The 17,538-nt window shown below is 40.9% G+C and overlaps 1 protein-coding gene across 1 annotated transcript in view; it reads left to right on the top strand.

Annotated features, from left to right (window-relative positions):
* The first annotated feature begins 950 nt into the window (after positions 1-950).
* Positions 951-17,538, top strand: part of nos1 (nitric oxide synthase 1 (neuronal)) — a 76,391-nt gene continuing 59,803 nt past the window's right edge. The window contains exons 1-4 of the mRNA XM_074669961.1: positions 951-1,189; positions 3,979-4,765; positions 8,538-8,640; positions 15,105-15,242. Of these exons, the coding sequence (XP_074526062.1) occupies positions 4,044-4,765; positions 8,538-8,640; positions 15,105-15,242 (963 nt within the window). The 5' untranslated portion in view covers positions 951-1,189; positions 3,979-4,043. The remainder of the gene's footprint in view (positions 1,190-3,978; positions 4,766-8,537; positions 8,641-15,104; positions 15,243-17,538) is intronic.

Below are 17,538 nucleotides of genomic sequence, written 5' to 3'. Positions count from 1 at the left end.
TAATATACCTTACTTTATCTGCCCCTTCTCTCACACAATATTAAACACATAATACAACTTAAATAATATAATGAAAAATTGTATGCCTCTACAATAAATCCCTGCAAATAACGTACTGTTTGACGCATACTTATAGTGTTATTTACTCACTTTTTTGTCTTCCATAGTGCCCATGACAATTACATGCAAATTTTTAAGTTAGTTCCAAATGTTACTATTTTCACTGCTACAAAGCCAAAAAGAACACAATAACATACTCAAAAGAATAACCCAATAAATACTTCCAGTCTACAAGAGGAAATTCTCAAAAATCAGCATTAATATAACAAATAAGCGCTGCAATTTAAAAGTAAAACGTTTCTGTTTGCTGCTGCTCCTAGCGGGCTAACGTTCACTTTACCGAGTTCTGCTAGCACGTAGCTGCCGCTAGCACGTAGCTGCCGCTAGCACGTAGCTGCCGCTAGCACGTAGCTGCCGCTAGCACGTCAATGCTGCTAACAAGCTTAAGTGGGTGCTCAAATCTTTTCTGCGGTCTGAAAATTAGTGAATTATGTGGCAAATAGTTGTATATTATTATTTGCAGATGTATAAAGTGGTGGACAAAACTATTTACGTCTAAAATGAACTTTTACTGACGGGAACTGAATCTTATAAACAGTCATCAGTTAGTTGCCTCGAATGTCATTAGCATCATGAACAATTCACCCCCCTGGAATCAACTTTTAAGTCTCTGCATGTGCTGCTTGCTTATTTTTTAAAATGTTCATGACTGAAAATTTCAAACTAGGATCAAAGGCTCTCCAAGTTGCACACCTTGCCTCGTCGCTGCCTCCCGTGAAGGCCCACAGTGCGCTCTTGGAGGAGTGGATGTAAGGAGACTCTGCTCCTGCATGCTGAGTGATGACGATAGCCGACATAACTAAACCCACCCACAGTTGATTTAAATGCCCGCGCACGGCTCTCTCCCAGCTCGTCACTGTGTCTCCCGTTGCTCTGTATTTATAAAGCGCCCCGGTGCGCGGAGAGGCACAAGCATGCCTCGTCTCTAGAGAGGCAGAGCGCGTCGCTGTGACTTGGAGTCGTTTTATTTTGGATGAGAGACTTGTGCAGCCGCTGCTGAGGAAGCACAGGAGTTTTATCTCAAAGTTCACTGCTGCAGGTCGTTGTGACAGCGACCTTGTTCTCAGGGGTGAGTTTTTAAACATTTAATTTAACTGTTCTCTTGATTTCCTTCTCTTTTTACGGGAAACAAAGCTGCGCATTCCCTTGCTGAATGAGGGTGCGGGAGTGCTGTTAATGAGAATGGATGGAGAGCTGCAGAACTAATGTGCAAACCTGAGGCTGAGATAAGATTCATTTAATTAAACATATACAACTGCCATGCAAAAAAAAAAAAAAAAAAAAAAAAAAAAAAAAAAAAACAAGCTGGTACTTTTGTTTTTGCATCCAAAAAGTGAAGCCAGAACTTGTTGCTTTGAGAATCAGAGGTGAGAACATACTGTGCATTTTTGCAGATTATAATGAGATGAAAATGAATCAACTTGACTGCATCTTACTTAACTGTCCTTGCATGTTTGGTAAGTTAAATATCTTTAATTTCACTTGAAAATTAGTCACCTTGCATATATACTAAATTAAGCATTTCATAATTGAAAGACCATTGTATAGTTTTGCAGGTCTTATGTGCTGTTCTTTGCCTGCACTTCCCTACACAAAAGGTGGAGAGGAGGGGTAATTTATCTAACAGTAGGGGACTTAGGTTGAAATATATCATGGCTTGGTTTATCTATATTTATGGGACGTTTTTCTGGTTTATCAGGATTTTTTCATGGCTAGTACAGGTTTCTTTTTTACTCTAAAGAACCAGAATATCTGACTCCACTTTGTTTTATTTATGATGCATAGCCTGATTTACCTGCCAGGTATGCTGACAGCTTACCTAACCTTTTTGTAACAGGTAGATATTTTTTTAACCAATTTTCTGGTTCAAAACCTAGCAGTGTGTTTGTGTGGGAGAAACACCACACTTGAGAAATGTATGTTTATAAAAACACTTCAAAACTGTGCAGAAATGGATGCAAATTAAGAAAAGGTAGAAATCCTAAGTAACAACTACAAAACAAGTAAGAAAGCATTTGCATTGCCTGTTATTTATGAATGGTGAAGTTTCAGAACACTTGGGTTATACATGTAATGGGAGAAAAATGTAAAGAATCAATAATGTATGGTTTCTATATTTAAGGTAATTTCGTATCATCCTACCAGACACTGCAGGAAACATTTGACTCTCATGTTCATGACACGTTTCCATCAGTATTCACGTCGTTGTTGGTCATTTCTTATCTTAGTGGGGTGCAGCTACAAAGAGTTGGGATTAAAGGGCTCGTCTATGTAAAGTTATTCCTGTGCCTGGGGACAATTTAGTCAGTATTTATGACTGTGCGCCACTCTCACCTACAGCCATGTGCATGTGTGATTCCACTGGTTATGCAAAGTGGGAGTAGATATAAAGAGTGAGACTTTTGAACTATGCATTATCTTTAATGTGAGCGTCGTTTTTTGTGTTTTATGGTTTTTTTTTAATACAAAGAGTTGAGGTAAACACGAACTTAGTTGCAGAGGCAGATGAAGCTGTGGGTTTGAAAGCAGCACTCAGAGGCAGAGCGCTGTCCTCGGTGCTGAACTGCTGCCGCTGTTCGCCGCGTGCCTCCCTCCTCCATGCACAGACGGCGGAGCACGCGCAGCCTCAGCTCTGTGCGCGCGTGTGTTTTCTGACACACTGTACATACAAGGCGAAGCCACCCACGCGGACAGATGAAGCGACTTCAAAGAACAACTAAAACGGAAATGACGGATTATTATAACGTCTGGCTAAACGGGGCCGGAGGAGTGTTTCTGTTTTTGTGCGTAAAGTTCATTTCGAGTGAAAAGACAATGAGGCACAGGGTGGAATAATAGGGCTTGAGGAGCCGAGGGGTAGGCTTTAGTTGCATGCTTTTTTGTTTTGTGCTGAAGAGTGAAGTAGGAGTTGAGTGAATGCTCCCTTTTTCTTTACAGCTATGCCTCAAAATAAAAACAGACAATACATAATACAGTTTGTTGACACATTTCTACATTTTCATGTTGTTTGTCTCAACTTTGATGGAATGTGCTGCTGCTAGTCTTAGCCAAGAAATTCTTGCAAAAGAGATTTTTAATCTCAGTGAGGTTTTCCAGATTAAATTCAATTTAAATACTTAAAAAGATATGACATTTTTGTTTTTAAAGACATCTCTCTGTATGTACAAGTCCTTTCTTTTCAGAAGTTGGCCAAAAAAAGTGAAAAAACGTCAGAATTTGCCTAGCTTCTGCTTAAGATAGATGGAAACCACTTTAGTAAGACATGTCCTGAGGCAAAAGTAGTTATTGTGCCTGGTAATGATGCTTAATTTATCACAATTATCTACTTATCAAGACATTAAAAGCTGAATATTAAGCTGTATCAAAGGTTGCATTATGTTGACTCCTCATAAATTGAGATCTATAATTCTCCAGACCAATAATATGCCTTTGTAATTTAATAATATCTAAAAGTACAGCTGTATGATAAGTAAAAATAAATACTTAACCTTTAAATATACAGAAAAATTTTAGTGAGAGGTTACAGGAAAAACCACTATAGAAAAGAGACAACAGAAGCGAGGAGACAAGCTCAGCCAGTGTTTGCCTTTGAGAAATAACAGTCTGTGCTGCGTTAATACAGAGGATAATAGAGTCTGATTAGTTGCCTTATAGATTTTCACATCTGTGATGAAATCGTGCATAAGTGACTCAACGATGCTTTATTACCTTGAGAAAACATATAATGACTCTTATACCCTCTTTGACTTATGTTAAGTCAACACACTGTAAGTAAATGAGGCAGTCAAGGTAATTTCCTCTGAAACTAATAGAACTTCTACTTCTCCTCCTCCTCCCTCTCCTTCTGTTGCTTTTCAGAAACATCCCTGGGGACACACAAACACTCACACACTACCACACAGTAACAATCACACACAGGCACCATGCAGGAGTCAGAGCCGACAGTGTGCCAGCTGCAGCCCAACATCATTTCTGTGCGTCTTTTCAAGAGGAAGGTTGGCGGCCTGGGCTTTCTGGTGAAGCAGAGGGTGTCCAAGCCGCCTGTCATTGTGTCCGACCTTATCCGTGGGGGCGCAGCAGAGGAGTGCGGCCTTGTGCAGGTGGGCGACATAGTCTTGGCGGTCAACAACAAGCCCCTGGTGGACCTGTCGTACGAGCGGGCCCTGGAGACACTGAAGAATGTGTCACCTGAGAGCCATGCCGTGCTGATCCTCCGTGGGCCTGAGGGTTTTACCACCCACCTGGAGACCACCCTGTCTGGAGATGGCCGCCAACGCACAGTAAGGGTCACACGGCCTGCATTCCCACCCTCAAAGTCCTACGAGCACTGCTCCCCTCTGAGCCCATTCAGCCCCGGGCAGCAGCAGCAGGTCAACAAGGAGCCCCAGCTCCGAGCTATCGAGAACCTCTCCTCTCCATCCATCACCCAGTCCCTCCTGCAGAGGGGAGGTGTGCAGACTCAGGACCCCCTGCTGATGAGAGACGGGGGTCGTGGTGCCCTTCTGTGCAACGGGCTCGAGGAGAACAACGAGTTGCTGAAGGAGATCGAACCGGTGCTGCGCCTCATCAAAAACAGCAAAAAGGAGATCAATGGAGAAGGCCAGAGGAATGCTGGGAGGAGAGACGCACAGATTCAAGTAGCCTGGTAATTTGTGATGTGATGCTGCCTTATTGATCCTTTAGTTAAAGTGTCTTTGTGCTTGTTCGCCTCCACACACAAGCTGGAGTTAGAGGACAGGTAGACCTCAGATCCAGGTCAAGGACGCTTCAGCAAGTTAGTTATCAGCAGACATAAGAGGCTGCACCTGGTCCTCTTATTAAAATTAAGTCTCTCTATACACACTTTGTCACCCTGTAGTCTCCAAACTACCTGACCCAGCTGGGTTGTATTAGCAGCTGCAGACTGGCTCTCATTCATCTAATATGACTCAGAGTACAGCACCAAGTAATTACTGTCTGCACGCTGGCCTCTAGCAAACCTCAATTAACATGATATTGGTCATAACATTCATCATCACTATTTTTGGTTTTATTCTTGCTTCAATGAGTTCATGTAAACTGATTTAAACAAGGGTTAGCTGCATGGCTTTGGAAGTTTCTCATAATTAGACGCAAACTTTCAGTCCTCGATCAGGTGTGGGGTTATTGAGTTGCACTGATTGCTTTCAAAATCTGCATCAGAAATTAATTGCAACCCACTCAGATTTTAGGACAGCAGTTCATGTATTAATACTTGAGGACATTTGCTTCTTCAGCATTGATGTCAGCTTCCATATTCATGTGACATTAATAATTAGACCCCAATTAGCAGCCTGTCACACAAAGCTTATCACAAACCCTTTTAATAAGCTCCCAGAAAACAAAACTTCTTCCCGTCTCTCTTCTTCGGTGGGGTCAACAACAAAACGTTCAGTCATGAGGTTTTATATTTTTAATGTTTTCCTTTTAATATTCTGGTTGCTTTGAAGTGTCTACTCTTGCCTCGCTCATGAGTCTGCCTGTCTCCATCTAAATGCTCTGCACAGTGTACTGTTGATATTGGCGTCTCAGTTATCTGCTGTTCTCCTCCCACGTCCAATTGAAATCTAATTGAGGCTACAGTCTCCTGGAATCAATATCCCATTCTTGACCAATCCATGCCCGTCCTACACTCCTCTGTTATAAATACACTCAAAGTGATTCATGTATTCTGAGGAGACACGTGGCTAAAAAGATCTCAACATATGAACTGTGAAGTCATGCTACAATTTTTTTTCTTTTTAAAATTGGGGCAACCTTTGTACGAAGAAATTGGATTTAAAACCTTTTGACAACATTAAAGCATACTGACATTTGCTCAGCACCAGGAAGGAAGCAACTAACTCAATCTTATCTCTCGTTTCAACTTTAGAAGAAGGCTCTCTGAAGCCTTTAAAGTACAATTACACATTTCATCTGAGGGACTATTTTCCTCGAGCAGAAAGAATAACTCAAAGCTTGTTGCAAGAGAGGTTGATACTTCTCGATACCTCAGAGTCAGAGTGGCACAGACAACTCCTCCAGTCGTTTCTCCATGTCTGAACTCCACCTCTGATTGAGACGACCGAGGGGATAAATATGCTCTTGCAAATTGCATCATTTAAAGAGATACAGTGTGAACAGGAGTGTTAGAGAGGGGAAGGGATGCCTGCGAGGATTTACAATTAGCATGGAGCGTGCACATGAGGAAGAACTGGAGGAGGGGGTGAGTGTGAAAGACAGAAATGGTTGATATACTGTATGTGTGGGCGTTTTCAATAGGAAAGGGAACACAAACTTGAAATCACTTTGCTGGATTTAGTCATTTCTCCTGTGGTTTACAGCAGGAGCAGCACAGAGACGTCTCCTCCCCTCTAAACCTCTAAGGATTGCAGTTACAGCTCGGAGTGAGATCTCTCATTTCATATCCTATTCCTATTTACCTTTGGGGCATGGATTCAGCCGTTTGAAAAAAGGAGACTAGCGTCCAATCAACCAAATAAACCTAGCATAAAAAAAGAGGAAACATGTGTTTGGTGGATCAGTGGTTCTCAAATGGGGTACGTGTCCCTCTGGGGGTGTGCGGGGGCACTCCAGGGAGTATGCAAGATTTAAAAATGTATATTCAAAAAATACCAAACAAGCAAAATTCCTTCAACACCATATATTCAGTCATTTTTTGAATCAAGCGGCAAGCTCCAGTCTAAGAATATGTGACAATGCTGAAGTGCTAAACTCTCGAGTGTCCGCTTGAGGCTGGCTCCAGAAGTACCGGAAGTCACATACACACCAGGCCAAAAAAAGGCCTTTTCAGAAATAAACCTATTTACAGTCTGGTTAAAAAAAAGAGTCTTCTTTCTGAGTCACTAATTTTACTATCGGCACACACTGTACGGGGGGGGGGTGAATTTTTTCTAACTCGGCCATTTAGAGGATATCAAGATGGTGAGCTCGCCCAATCAAAGGCACAGCTCAGGTCATGTGACTGAAGGGCGCCCTATGGCTGTACTCCAAACCCTTGCCACTTCCAATATGGCATGAGAGCTGATCTGCTTCAAAAAAACTGTTTTGGAAACAGACAGACGTTGGGGAGACTGTGTTCATAAATTAAACAGTTTATGGTTTGAATCAAATACAAGTTTAAGTTTATAAAAGTAGTACTTTATCCAATTGCCACTAATATTACAGCGCTGTGTTTACAACAAAAGCGGCTTTGCGCTTATTAGGGTGAGGGTGTACTCGGCAGAAAAAAAAAAGAGGGTAAATGATTGAAAACAGTTTGAGATCCACTTTGGTAGATCATTTCTTTGTTGTAATACAGTTTCTTGGTAATAAACCTCATACTATTTGGATGAACAGCAAAGCTTAGATTTAGGTTGAACCCATGAAACATTTGCCAAATCTTCTCTGCCAATACCAAACAGATTAAAATCTAAAGAGACTAGATATATTTGAAATCAAAACATTTATTTATTGAACCATCCAGGCACCTGATGGTCAGCATTTTTCAAGAAGCTCAAAAGAAGATTTAACAGAAGAATTATCTGTTTGGTGTTGGCAGAGAAGAATTGGCAAATTTCTCAAGGGTGCAACCCACAAACTCTGCTCTGCTACCTCTCCCACAAAAAGAAAAATAAACAGACTTTCCAACAGTGTGGTTACAACAAAGCAATAATCTACCGAACGTACATTTCCTTACTGTTTGTGCTAAGTGTAGATTTGTGTTGCTTGTGCTCTGTAAAAAATCATTAAAGCAGCCAAAACAAGTCTTCAATAATGTTGTTAGCTTTCCAATGGCAGGAGTAAGGCCTCACAAATGAGTTCATGAGAAGAAAAGCCACCTACAGTCTTAATCTCCTGAATTACTGGGCAGCGTGTTGACGGGAACATTGATGGACTGGCACTTTTTCATTATTTGCAGGAGAACAAAACAATTAAAGAGGGAAAGTGATTGAAAGTGTAGAAACAAGGTCAATGCACTTTTCTGATTAACTTTTTTCTCCCCTCTGACTTCAAAGTGGTGTTTTCCTCTGAGGTTTGTAGCTTTTCACCCACTTCCTCTCAGTATGATGTTGGAGCAGAGCTGCGGTGGGAAATTACTGGAAGCCATCCCACTGCAGCTCTGCAACAGGTGCAAACAACACAAGAAACAAGAGAACCTGAAGCTTTGTGTGCACACCCACTATGTTCTGTGGAGGGGGAACCCTTCAAGGGGGTGTTGAAACTGTGCAGGGCTTCCTGTTTGACAGCATTTTGGAGGCTGCACAAGACTGTGGCTCAATGTGTAATGATACCAGACAGGCAGATTCATCACTGTGTGTTTGTGTGTGTGTGAATGATTCGTCTTGGGGTTTTCACATGAAATGAATGCACCGGATGTGATCATTCACACCTGACAGAGACTTCTGTGTGATTTCCAGGGACCTTGGCGTGGGAAATGGCACGACTCCACAGCTGGCGTCAGATAACAACAGAATGCTGGAAAACATGCCGGTGGTGCTGAACAACGCTGACAGTGACAAGGTAAAGAGAAAATGAATGCTCAACTCTGCAGTGAATGAGACCTTCTCTTCATTTCCACACTCTTGGAGGAATAACTTGAAAATCCCTTCCTCTCTTCTCTGTTTACATGTGTTTGTAAGTGTTTCTGAGCAGGCTCTCTGCAGCTGTGTAATGCATGTGTGAGCATGGCTGCCTGCGCCTGTCTGGCTCTTTCGACTCGCACAATAATCCACACTATTTGCACTTTCCATGCTTTCAGAAACTGAGCACGCACATCTGTGTTGCTTCTTTGCACAAAGTCGTAAAGCCTTTGCTTAAGATCCCATCACCTAGGCATTAGATCCTTCCGGGGGGAAAGCTGGTGCAGCATTAAATCCAGCTTATGCCTTCCTCACAGAAGGGTCTGGTCACAGGTCTGAGTGTCTGTGACAGGGATAGTGTCGTAATCTGCACATGGTCTGCGTTATCCACCCACTTGTGACGTCGCTCTAGCCCCCATCAATGGGACCGGATGGGACAAAATGATTCCAGGAGGCATAATGAATGAGTGCAGCTGCTGATCCGCCGCTCTCCATCAAATGTGGCCTCTGTTGAAACAATCTCGGCCCTTTAGACCTGCAGAGAAGAGACTGCTAATGTGCACGTTTGCTGGAATATCTATGCTGGAGTGTGTGGTGGTTCGAGGATGTGTGCGGATGATGTGGGGAAAAGCCGTATGTTTTTCCTGGTAGGATGTTCTCAACCTGAAGTGCCCGTCAGAGGGTGTGTTTGAGTGTCTGCTATGTTCTGATTCATGCAGCAAGCAGTTTCACTCCAGGCCTTTTGGGAGACACTGATGCAAACTTGCTCATTGTTTGAGAATTTAATTCAATAGACTGAAGATGATGGTTTTAGATGGTCTCGGAGTCTCTCTTTGATTAAATACAAGGATTTCAAGTGACATTATCTTGGCCTGCGAATTAGTTTTCTCACTCTAGCAAAGGGTTGTCCGTGTGCCTCAAGCTTGAGCTTCTGCTTCTGCATAATTTAATGTTTAATAAGCCGGCTGAAAACGAAAGGTGCCAGAATGTTCTGTTAAAATTTACCAGCTCATCAGCTGTGGATGATCAATAGAGGGCAGAGAATATGCCTCCTTATTGGTAAACGATGGCTTCATCATTACTGTCAATATAAGTGTGTTAAAACATGACTATACCTTATAAATACTAAGTGAATACTGTGTTTTTTCTTTCTTTGAGCTGTCAGTCTCTCCTCTCATCAACCCCCTGTCTTGCACTCTTCTTCATTTCCCATCTGAAGTTTTAATTGATGGGTAATTGAGGGACTTAAGCTGCATAACTGCATTTACTGGGAAAACATTGGTCATTATGCCTCTTCATGTAATTATCCTCATCCGATTAGCTTCAATTAGCTTCATTGGTGGCTCCACGGATGCTCTCCATTGTTACATCCACACCTCATTCTTGGCTATGAAGCCCTTTGATTGGCATATGATGAGATTAACACGTGTTTTAGATTTATGTCTGTTCCTGCAGCTGCTCTCGGTAATGGGAATTTCCTGTGGGGTTGTGTGCGATGTAATGCCATTAGTTTAAGATTATATATCACCTACTTATGATGTAGTTACTTACTATAAGATAAACCATGTTCCATGAGTTAGTTATTTAAGGGTCTCTGGGCCTACTTCCATTGAGTAAACCCTACAGATTATGTTTTCACTCAGTCTATGCCTGTGGCTAATTTACTCTAAGCTAGAGTGTTTTGAACAGAATGAGTCTGATTGTAAAAACTAAACAATAAGTAACAGTTGCTTTTAATTTTCAAGTAAAATTTAAAACAAAATAAAATAAAAGGAAACGCCCAGCAGACATCAAAAGTAACATTAACCAATCACCCCCCCTCCAAAATAAATAAATAAATATGTATATAAAATTATATTAAATAAAAAAATATAAATAAAATAAAAATAAATAAAAATAAAATAAAATAGAATAAAATAAAATAATTAAATACAATTTAATTTAATTCAATTCAATTCAATTCAATTCAATTATTTAATTTAATTTAATTTAATTTAATTTTATCTTATCTTATCTTATCCTATTTTATTTTATTTTATTTTATTTTTTTTATTTTATTTTTTTATTTTTTTATTTTATTTTTTTATTTTTTTATTTTATCTTATTTTATTTTATTAAAAAAAAACAGGAACAGTAAAGTCTGAAATGACAGCATTGCTAAACATGCTGCCAGCTGCAGGGGTTAGCATAATTACATGCTCACACTGGAACAACATACAAGCTCTAGGAAATAATAAGGTTATGAGTTTAGTTTTAAAAGAAGAGTGATGTACTTCAGGTCAGCAGGTAGAGCAATGGACCACAAAAACTGAAAGCATCTTCACTGGATTTTGATATGATTTTGGTTTCAGTTCAAGGATCTCCACCTGATGATATCAGGAGTGAACACATCAGAAAAATTACTTAAGGCCAAGGTAAAAGGTAAAGTGTGAATATTTAGCGATATCTAGTAGTTAGATAATAGATTGAAATTAAGCGGCAACCTCTTGTCAAAGAATATGAGACAATGCTTAAGTGCTAAAACCTGCTTTTTCTCGAGTGTCTGCTTGAGGGTGGTTCCAGGGGTACAGGAAGTCTCATACATACCAAGCCCAAAAAAGCTGTTTTCACAGCAGAAATAAAAACATTTACTGCCTGGTTCAAGAAACGTCTCCTGTCTGAATCGCTTATTTCACTATCGGCACACACTGTATGGGAGGGGTGAATAGTTTTCTAACTCAGCAGTTTAGAGAATATTAAGATTGTTAGCTCACCCAATCAGGGGCACAGCTTAGCTCAGCTCACGTGACTGATGGGGGCCCTATGGCTGTACTTGAAGCCTTTGCCACTTCCAATGTGGCCCTGATAGCCAATCTGCTTCAAAAATCTGTTTCAGAAACAGATGGCTGACGTTGGGGAAACTAAGTCCATTATTTGTACAGTCTATGATTGAAATACTCCAGGAACAATGGGGGACTTTAGGGACAAGAAACTCAGATAATGCCATTTTTTCAAGACTTTACCATTAAAACATCTATCCTTATCAGTTTTTTTCATTATGTGCTGCTGTAGAAACAACCCCCTCCAATCTGAGTTAACAAAAACAGAAAAAAAATATATTCAGGTAATTTGATTTATAGTGGTGGACAAAATTGCTGGCAAAACTTGGCATATTTCTAGAGGTTTCAGATGTTTTTGCTGAATTGGCTGTTTTACTTTCATTCTTTTGTCATTGTTATGTCATTGTGCTCTACGTACCATAGAATAGAGACATCATCATCAAAGAGATTTAGGTCCTTTTCCTGATAAGGATCATTGAGAGTGATGGACTTGCCCCCCCTCAAGTCTGGACCTCAACTCCATTCAGCAAATATGGATGAGTTGTAAAATAAAGTGGACACATCTATTGTTCATTCAAAGGGAAGCCTTTGGTATGAGTTGCAGACAACATGGGTTAAGATAAGTGTTAAAGTTTATGCCAGAGATGTGTGGTGCTGTAACAGCTGCAAAAGGTGCACAAACCACATATTAAAGTTCAAAGTAGATTCATCTGGTATTTGTCGTGCTCAGAGTAACCATCAGCACGTTTCTGTCAGGTGTTTTACAATTTTACGACCACTTTATTTAAGCATTACATCCGATTTCTACCAGGTCAGTTCTGTGAAATGCGGCTAAACACTCACTTTAACTGTGTCCCATTTAATTTGGGCACAGAGATCTTAAAAATGAATAAAAATAGCATCATTCTGCCATGCAAGCAAAAATTAGCATTAAGACTTTCCACAGCTGTCCCTGATGACGCAAAGTGATGATTATTTGAAAATGTCCAAAATCATAACTCCTCTGAAGCAGGTTGTAGTAAATGATGGATTGATTTTGACCCTGGCCTTGAAATACTTAGTGTGCCTGGTTATTACCGGACAATATCTGTTCATTTGGATGGTTGAGCGAAAAAGCAGTTGCACTCTTTGAGGCCAGTCATATATGACTTGTAATGTTTTCCATTTATCTCTCTCCATCCATCCAATTTCCATTGCTTATCTGGGTCTGGGTCTCAGCAATGTCATCAGCAAAGACCAGTGGCCCCTGTCCCCAGCCACTTTCGCAAGCTCCTCTGGAGGGAGGGATTGCGAGGCCAGCCGGGAGATAAATTTCTCTGAAGTCCTGGGTATACCCTAGAGTCTCCTCCCAGATGGGCATACCTGAAACACCTCTCCATGGCGGCATCCAGGCATCCTCACAAGATGCCTGAGCCACCTCATCTGGCTCCCCTCAATGTGAAAGAGGCTCTACTTTAAGCAGTATCTAAGCTCTGAACCGTCACGGCTAACAGATCAGATAGGTACCATTCTGTTGTGGTACATCTGCGTGGCTAGTGCATCATGTTGCTGGTAATACGCAGCCATCCTATTTTTGATAGACGCAGAGCTGTGATGCACCAGTTTAGCGTAGGGAAAAATGAGTGGGACAGGAAGCCGTGACCGTGAACTACCTAAAAACACCCAGTGACTTTCAAAACAAAACAAAACAAACGAAATCAGTTCGTGTTTAGCTTGACTACGATGGAAAACGGACATCATGAGTAGAACCAGACCAGGAGTCAACAGGTTTGAGGTTTTACAGCCAAGAGACTTATCAATGGAGTAGAAACTCTTTGGTCTGTGACTCCAGCTGTCTGTCAGTCATGCAGCTTGTTGGACTGAACACTGGTGCAAGTAGCTGGTGCAAGTTGACTGCTGCAATGGAGTCGCACTGCAGTATATCTGGTGTATTTGAGGTGTAAGGCTGAGCCCAGACACATTGTAAAGAAAGCTCATTGCAACCACTTGTATTCAGGATCTTGTCTTTTCGGTCACCTCCCATTGCTTGTGATAACAGGCGAGGGTTGGAATGTAGATTGACCGGTAAATTGACAGCCTTGCCTTCTGGCTCAGCTCCCTCTTAACCAGTACAGACAGTCCATCCTTTTCTGGCTGAGAACCATGGCCTCAGGCTTAGAGGTGTTGAGCTTCAGCCCAGCTACTTCACGTTCAACTGCAAGCTGCCCAGTACAAGCTGGAGGTCATTGCTTGATGAGACCAATAGGACCACATCATCTGCAAAAAGCAGAGTTGGGATCCCAAAACCCCTGAATATGATTCCCTCTGCTGCTTGGCTGCGCCTTACATGTCCTTAGAAGTAATGTACGGTATCAGTGACAGATACAAACCAAACTATGGCTCCGGAAATAGCATTTATCGCTCTTAATATCTTTGTTTTTCTGTCTGGACATTTACCCAGTGGTCTATATATGTCTGACCCCGCTCTAACAATTGCTAAATAAGTGAGTCTTTCCACACTGACTCTGACATTTAATAATCAACATCATCACATTTTTAAATGACTAAAGTAAACTGACCTTTAATAGTTGTTCTTAGAAACAGGCCTGTCTTAAACCTGCATGGATAGAGAGGTCCTCATGTAAATGCCAAAGCTGAAACTTCCGGTCAATGAGCGACAGGCTTAATACTCATATTCAAACACACAACCACTGTGCGTTTTATGTCAACAAGCTTTAATTCTCCTCATCTGATTTTCTTCGCCTCTTCGACTTAGAGTCTCTTTACGGTACAATGATCTTTCCTCCTGTCCGCGACCGCAGTGATCGCAATGTGTCACATCTGAGCCGCACAGTGAGGGTTACCGCTGTTGGAGCATGAACACACAGGAACTAAGCTCTTTACTCGCAGTTTGTGCGAAATCAAATTCAATCCTATCCTCCTCATTCCTCGCTGCTGTTTGAGAGGACACAAAATGACAATGAGACTCAAACGGCGTGACACTGTTGGTATTCATCTCCCCTGCAAGTGTGATGATTGTGTCACTGTTGTTCAGAAGCTCCTCCTCTGGGCGCTAACAATGCTTGGGGAGATGATGATAGAGCCTCCGAGGTGTGGGATTGATTACCAAGATCTTTGGCATTTACTCTCAGGTTGGCTTTGAGGTGAAATTGCAGGCATTCATCAGTCAATAGCTACAGTATTGGGAAATCCAGAAAACCAGGAGTTAGCGCAGCCTCAACCTGCTGTTAAATGTTGATTGCCTTTATCTTTCGGTGTGAAATAAAACAGCGTGAGGCGAAGGATGCACTCAGTAATCTGTGTGAGAGACTTCAGCCCAATGATGGGAGTGAAGAGTTCACAGAAAAAGCTCTTTGTTATAAAAACCCTGTTGAAAAATGCTTCCTGATTCTCGTATTATCCACACCCTTAACTTACCAATCAATGTCAAATTGTGACTCTTGAATCTATTCCCCAAAAGCATCCCTTTTCAGCTCTCTTCTGCTCAGTGATAAACATCTTGGTGTCACAGAGGTCAGACGCTCCACTCTCAAGATAAGATCGCACTTTAATGCCTCATGTGTAACTGTGTTTGTGCTCTTTTCAGCCTCCAGCCCAGGGCAGGGCCTCCCCCACTAAGACCCTGCAGAACGGCAGCCCGTCCAAATGCCCCCGCTTCATAAAGATCAAAAACTGGGAGACGGGCACCATCTACAGTGACACGCTCCACCACAGCTCCAGCAAGGTAAGTCATATGGAAATGAGATCAATTAATGGTTGGATGAAGCTGTCGACTCTGGAAATTTACATTTGTGGCTGAGGCAACCAGGCTGGCAGCAAAAAGACAGCTTTTGATGACATTATTCAAAGTTATCCCTTATTAGGCTGAGAGAAGCGAAACTGCCTCGAGGCAAGGAGGTGCAGCTCTCTCTTCACACCCTGACGCTCCTCATTAAGTTTTCAAACTTAGAGCATAGTGCAACCAGTTTTATGGGACACCTGTCTGATGCAATTTTGATGCAATGCAATAAAACACGACTCGAAAAACAAGTCATCCAAAATATTGCTGAAAATACAGAGGGTTACTTTTCAGATTGTAGCCATGTCAAACTATGAAATGTTACAAAACAGAAAAAAAATCGACATTCCTTATAATTAAACAAATTTGAACTGCTTTGATTTTACTGTACAATCACTATCAACTATTTTAGACATGAACATCTTCTCTGTGACGTCTCCAGCTCTTTATCAATCCAGAAACAGGCAAAGAGCAGGAGCTGAACTGAGATTTTAGCATCTGGCAAACAGCTACAAATGACCAACATCATCCTTCAACTTAGATAAGAAAATTTGTTGTGCTAGTTTATGAAACTCCTCATCTTGATAAAATCAAAATGGGTTGTGTTTTTAAGTTTTGTTGTAAAATAATTAAATCAGACACTATTAGACTCCTAAAAGATGTAATGCATATTGACAATAGCCCAGTTAAGCCCCATTCATTCAAATGAGTAAGCATTCTTTAAACTCTGAATGATAACTAACTTGAGAAGTACAAAAATGTCTGGTCAGTTGTCAGAACCGATAATCCGATAGACAATGTTACAGAGAAACCAGTGTTTTGGAGTTAAGAGCATAGACTGTAAAAAAAAAAGATGGACGCCATCTGCTCCCCCTGGTGGCTGGCTGCAGTATAGGTCAAAAAATCCATCTCCCCAGTCATTCAAGACAGGCTTTGGTCAAACTTTTCAAAATCAATACACCTCGTAGAAATGTTTCTCACATCCGATTGTTGTGGTGATTTGAAGACACCATTACTAGTATTAAAATCCTCTTTTTTCTAAAATGTTTCATTTTCATCAGCGAGAGGTTAAAAACGAGGCGTTACGACATGTTTAACGATGATTGGCGGCTGCCATTCTTGTGTATTTTTTGGGGGGATTGTAAAATATTTTGAGAGGGAGGGCCAAGATGAGATTAGACTCCCAAAAGAAAAAAAATATTATTTTTGTCACCCGTCTCCACTCAGATTCTCTCATAGCCTCTACCGTACAGACTCTGGCTTCACAGCTGCTGTCAATGGTGGCGCCTTTATCGGGGGTATTTCGGCTTCAAAACCGTACAACGGTTAATGGTGTTGGTGACCATGCCAACTTGAGACCTTCAGAATATGTCAGTAATTGTTGCCTGACAGTCACCAGTTAACAGGGTTACACTTTACTCTGAAACACCAGGGACATCAAAATTCTTAACCTGGATTTGTTTTCTGTGGCTTGTTAAAAAGTTGGTTTGGAGCAAAGTTTATGACATTTAGGACCCAGTCTATTGACAAGTTTATGTCTTTATATATCACAGTTGTCTAATGGATATCACTTTTCACTTGCTGATGTCTTCCGCCAACTCACAGATTTCAAAGTGATTTTTTCTTTTTCATTTTTTTTCTCAATAAAAATTTTGAATTTTGTTTTTAACTCATTAGTGTAGCTTTACAATCGATTGTAATCTGCAGTACTTCTGTAGCCTCAAGAGGAAACGCAAGGAACTGCAGGTTTTGTACTTTTTCACTTTGTACTTTTTACTTTTTTAGTGCTAGACAACCAAAAAAACAAACAAAGTAAAGCTGCTCCAATTTTTAATGTAGAAGGTGAAATATCATATTTTTGTCTCATTTAAAAAATTGATCAAATGTATCACAACCTTTTTTGCTGCATTACATTGGAAGGTGTTTGCTATCATTTCAATACATCATTTCAATATAAAGTAAGGGGGTGAAAAAGTTTAAATGCATTTGATATCAAAACGGAACACTTAGCTCTGCCAGTTCTCAGGGCAGTTTTGACCTTTGGCAAAAAAAAAAAAAAAGTAATTAGAAAAAAACAACTTTTCTTTAAGTAACTGCTGTATTTCAGTTTCTCTAAAGAGCGGAGATTGTTCCTGAAAATACTCAAATAAACTGTGATCTTGGAAAAGCATTTAAAGATAACTGCAGTTTCTCTGCAGGCTTCTGTAAAATCAAAACATGACTTCACAAACTGAAAAGAGAA

This window comes from Halichoeres trimaculatus, unplaced genomic scaffold (genome assembly GCF_033239565.1).
Source record: "Halichoeres trimaculatus isolate MK-OKI-2021-1 unplaced genomic scaffold, fHalTri1.1 fHalTri1_scaffold_5, whole genome shotgun sequence".
Taxonomy (NCBI): domain Eukaryota; kingdom Metazoa; phylum Chordata; class Actinopteri; order Labriformes; family Labridae; genus Halichoeres; species Halichoeres trimaculatus.
Note: the sequence above shows the minus strand (reverse complement) of the source record. Positions and strands in the feature narration are given on the sequence as shown.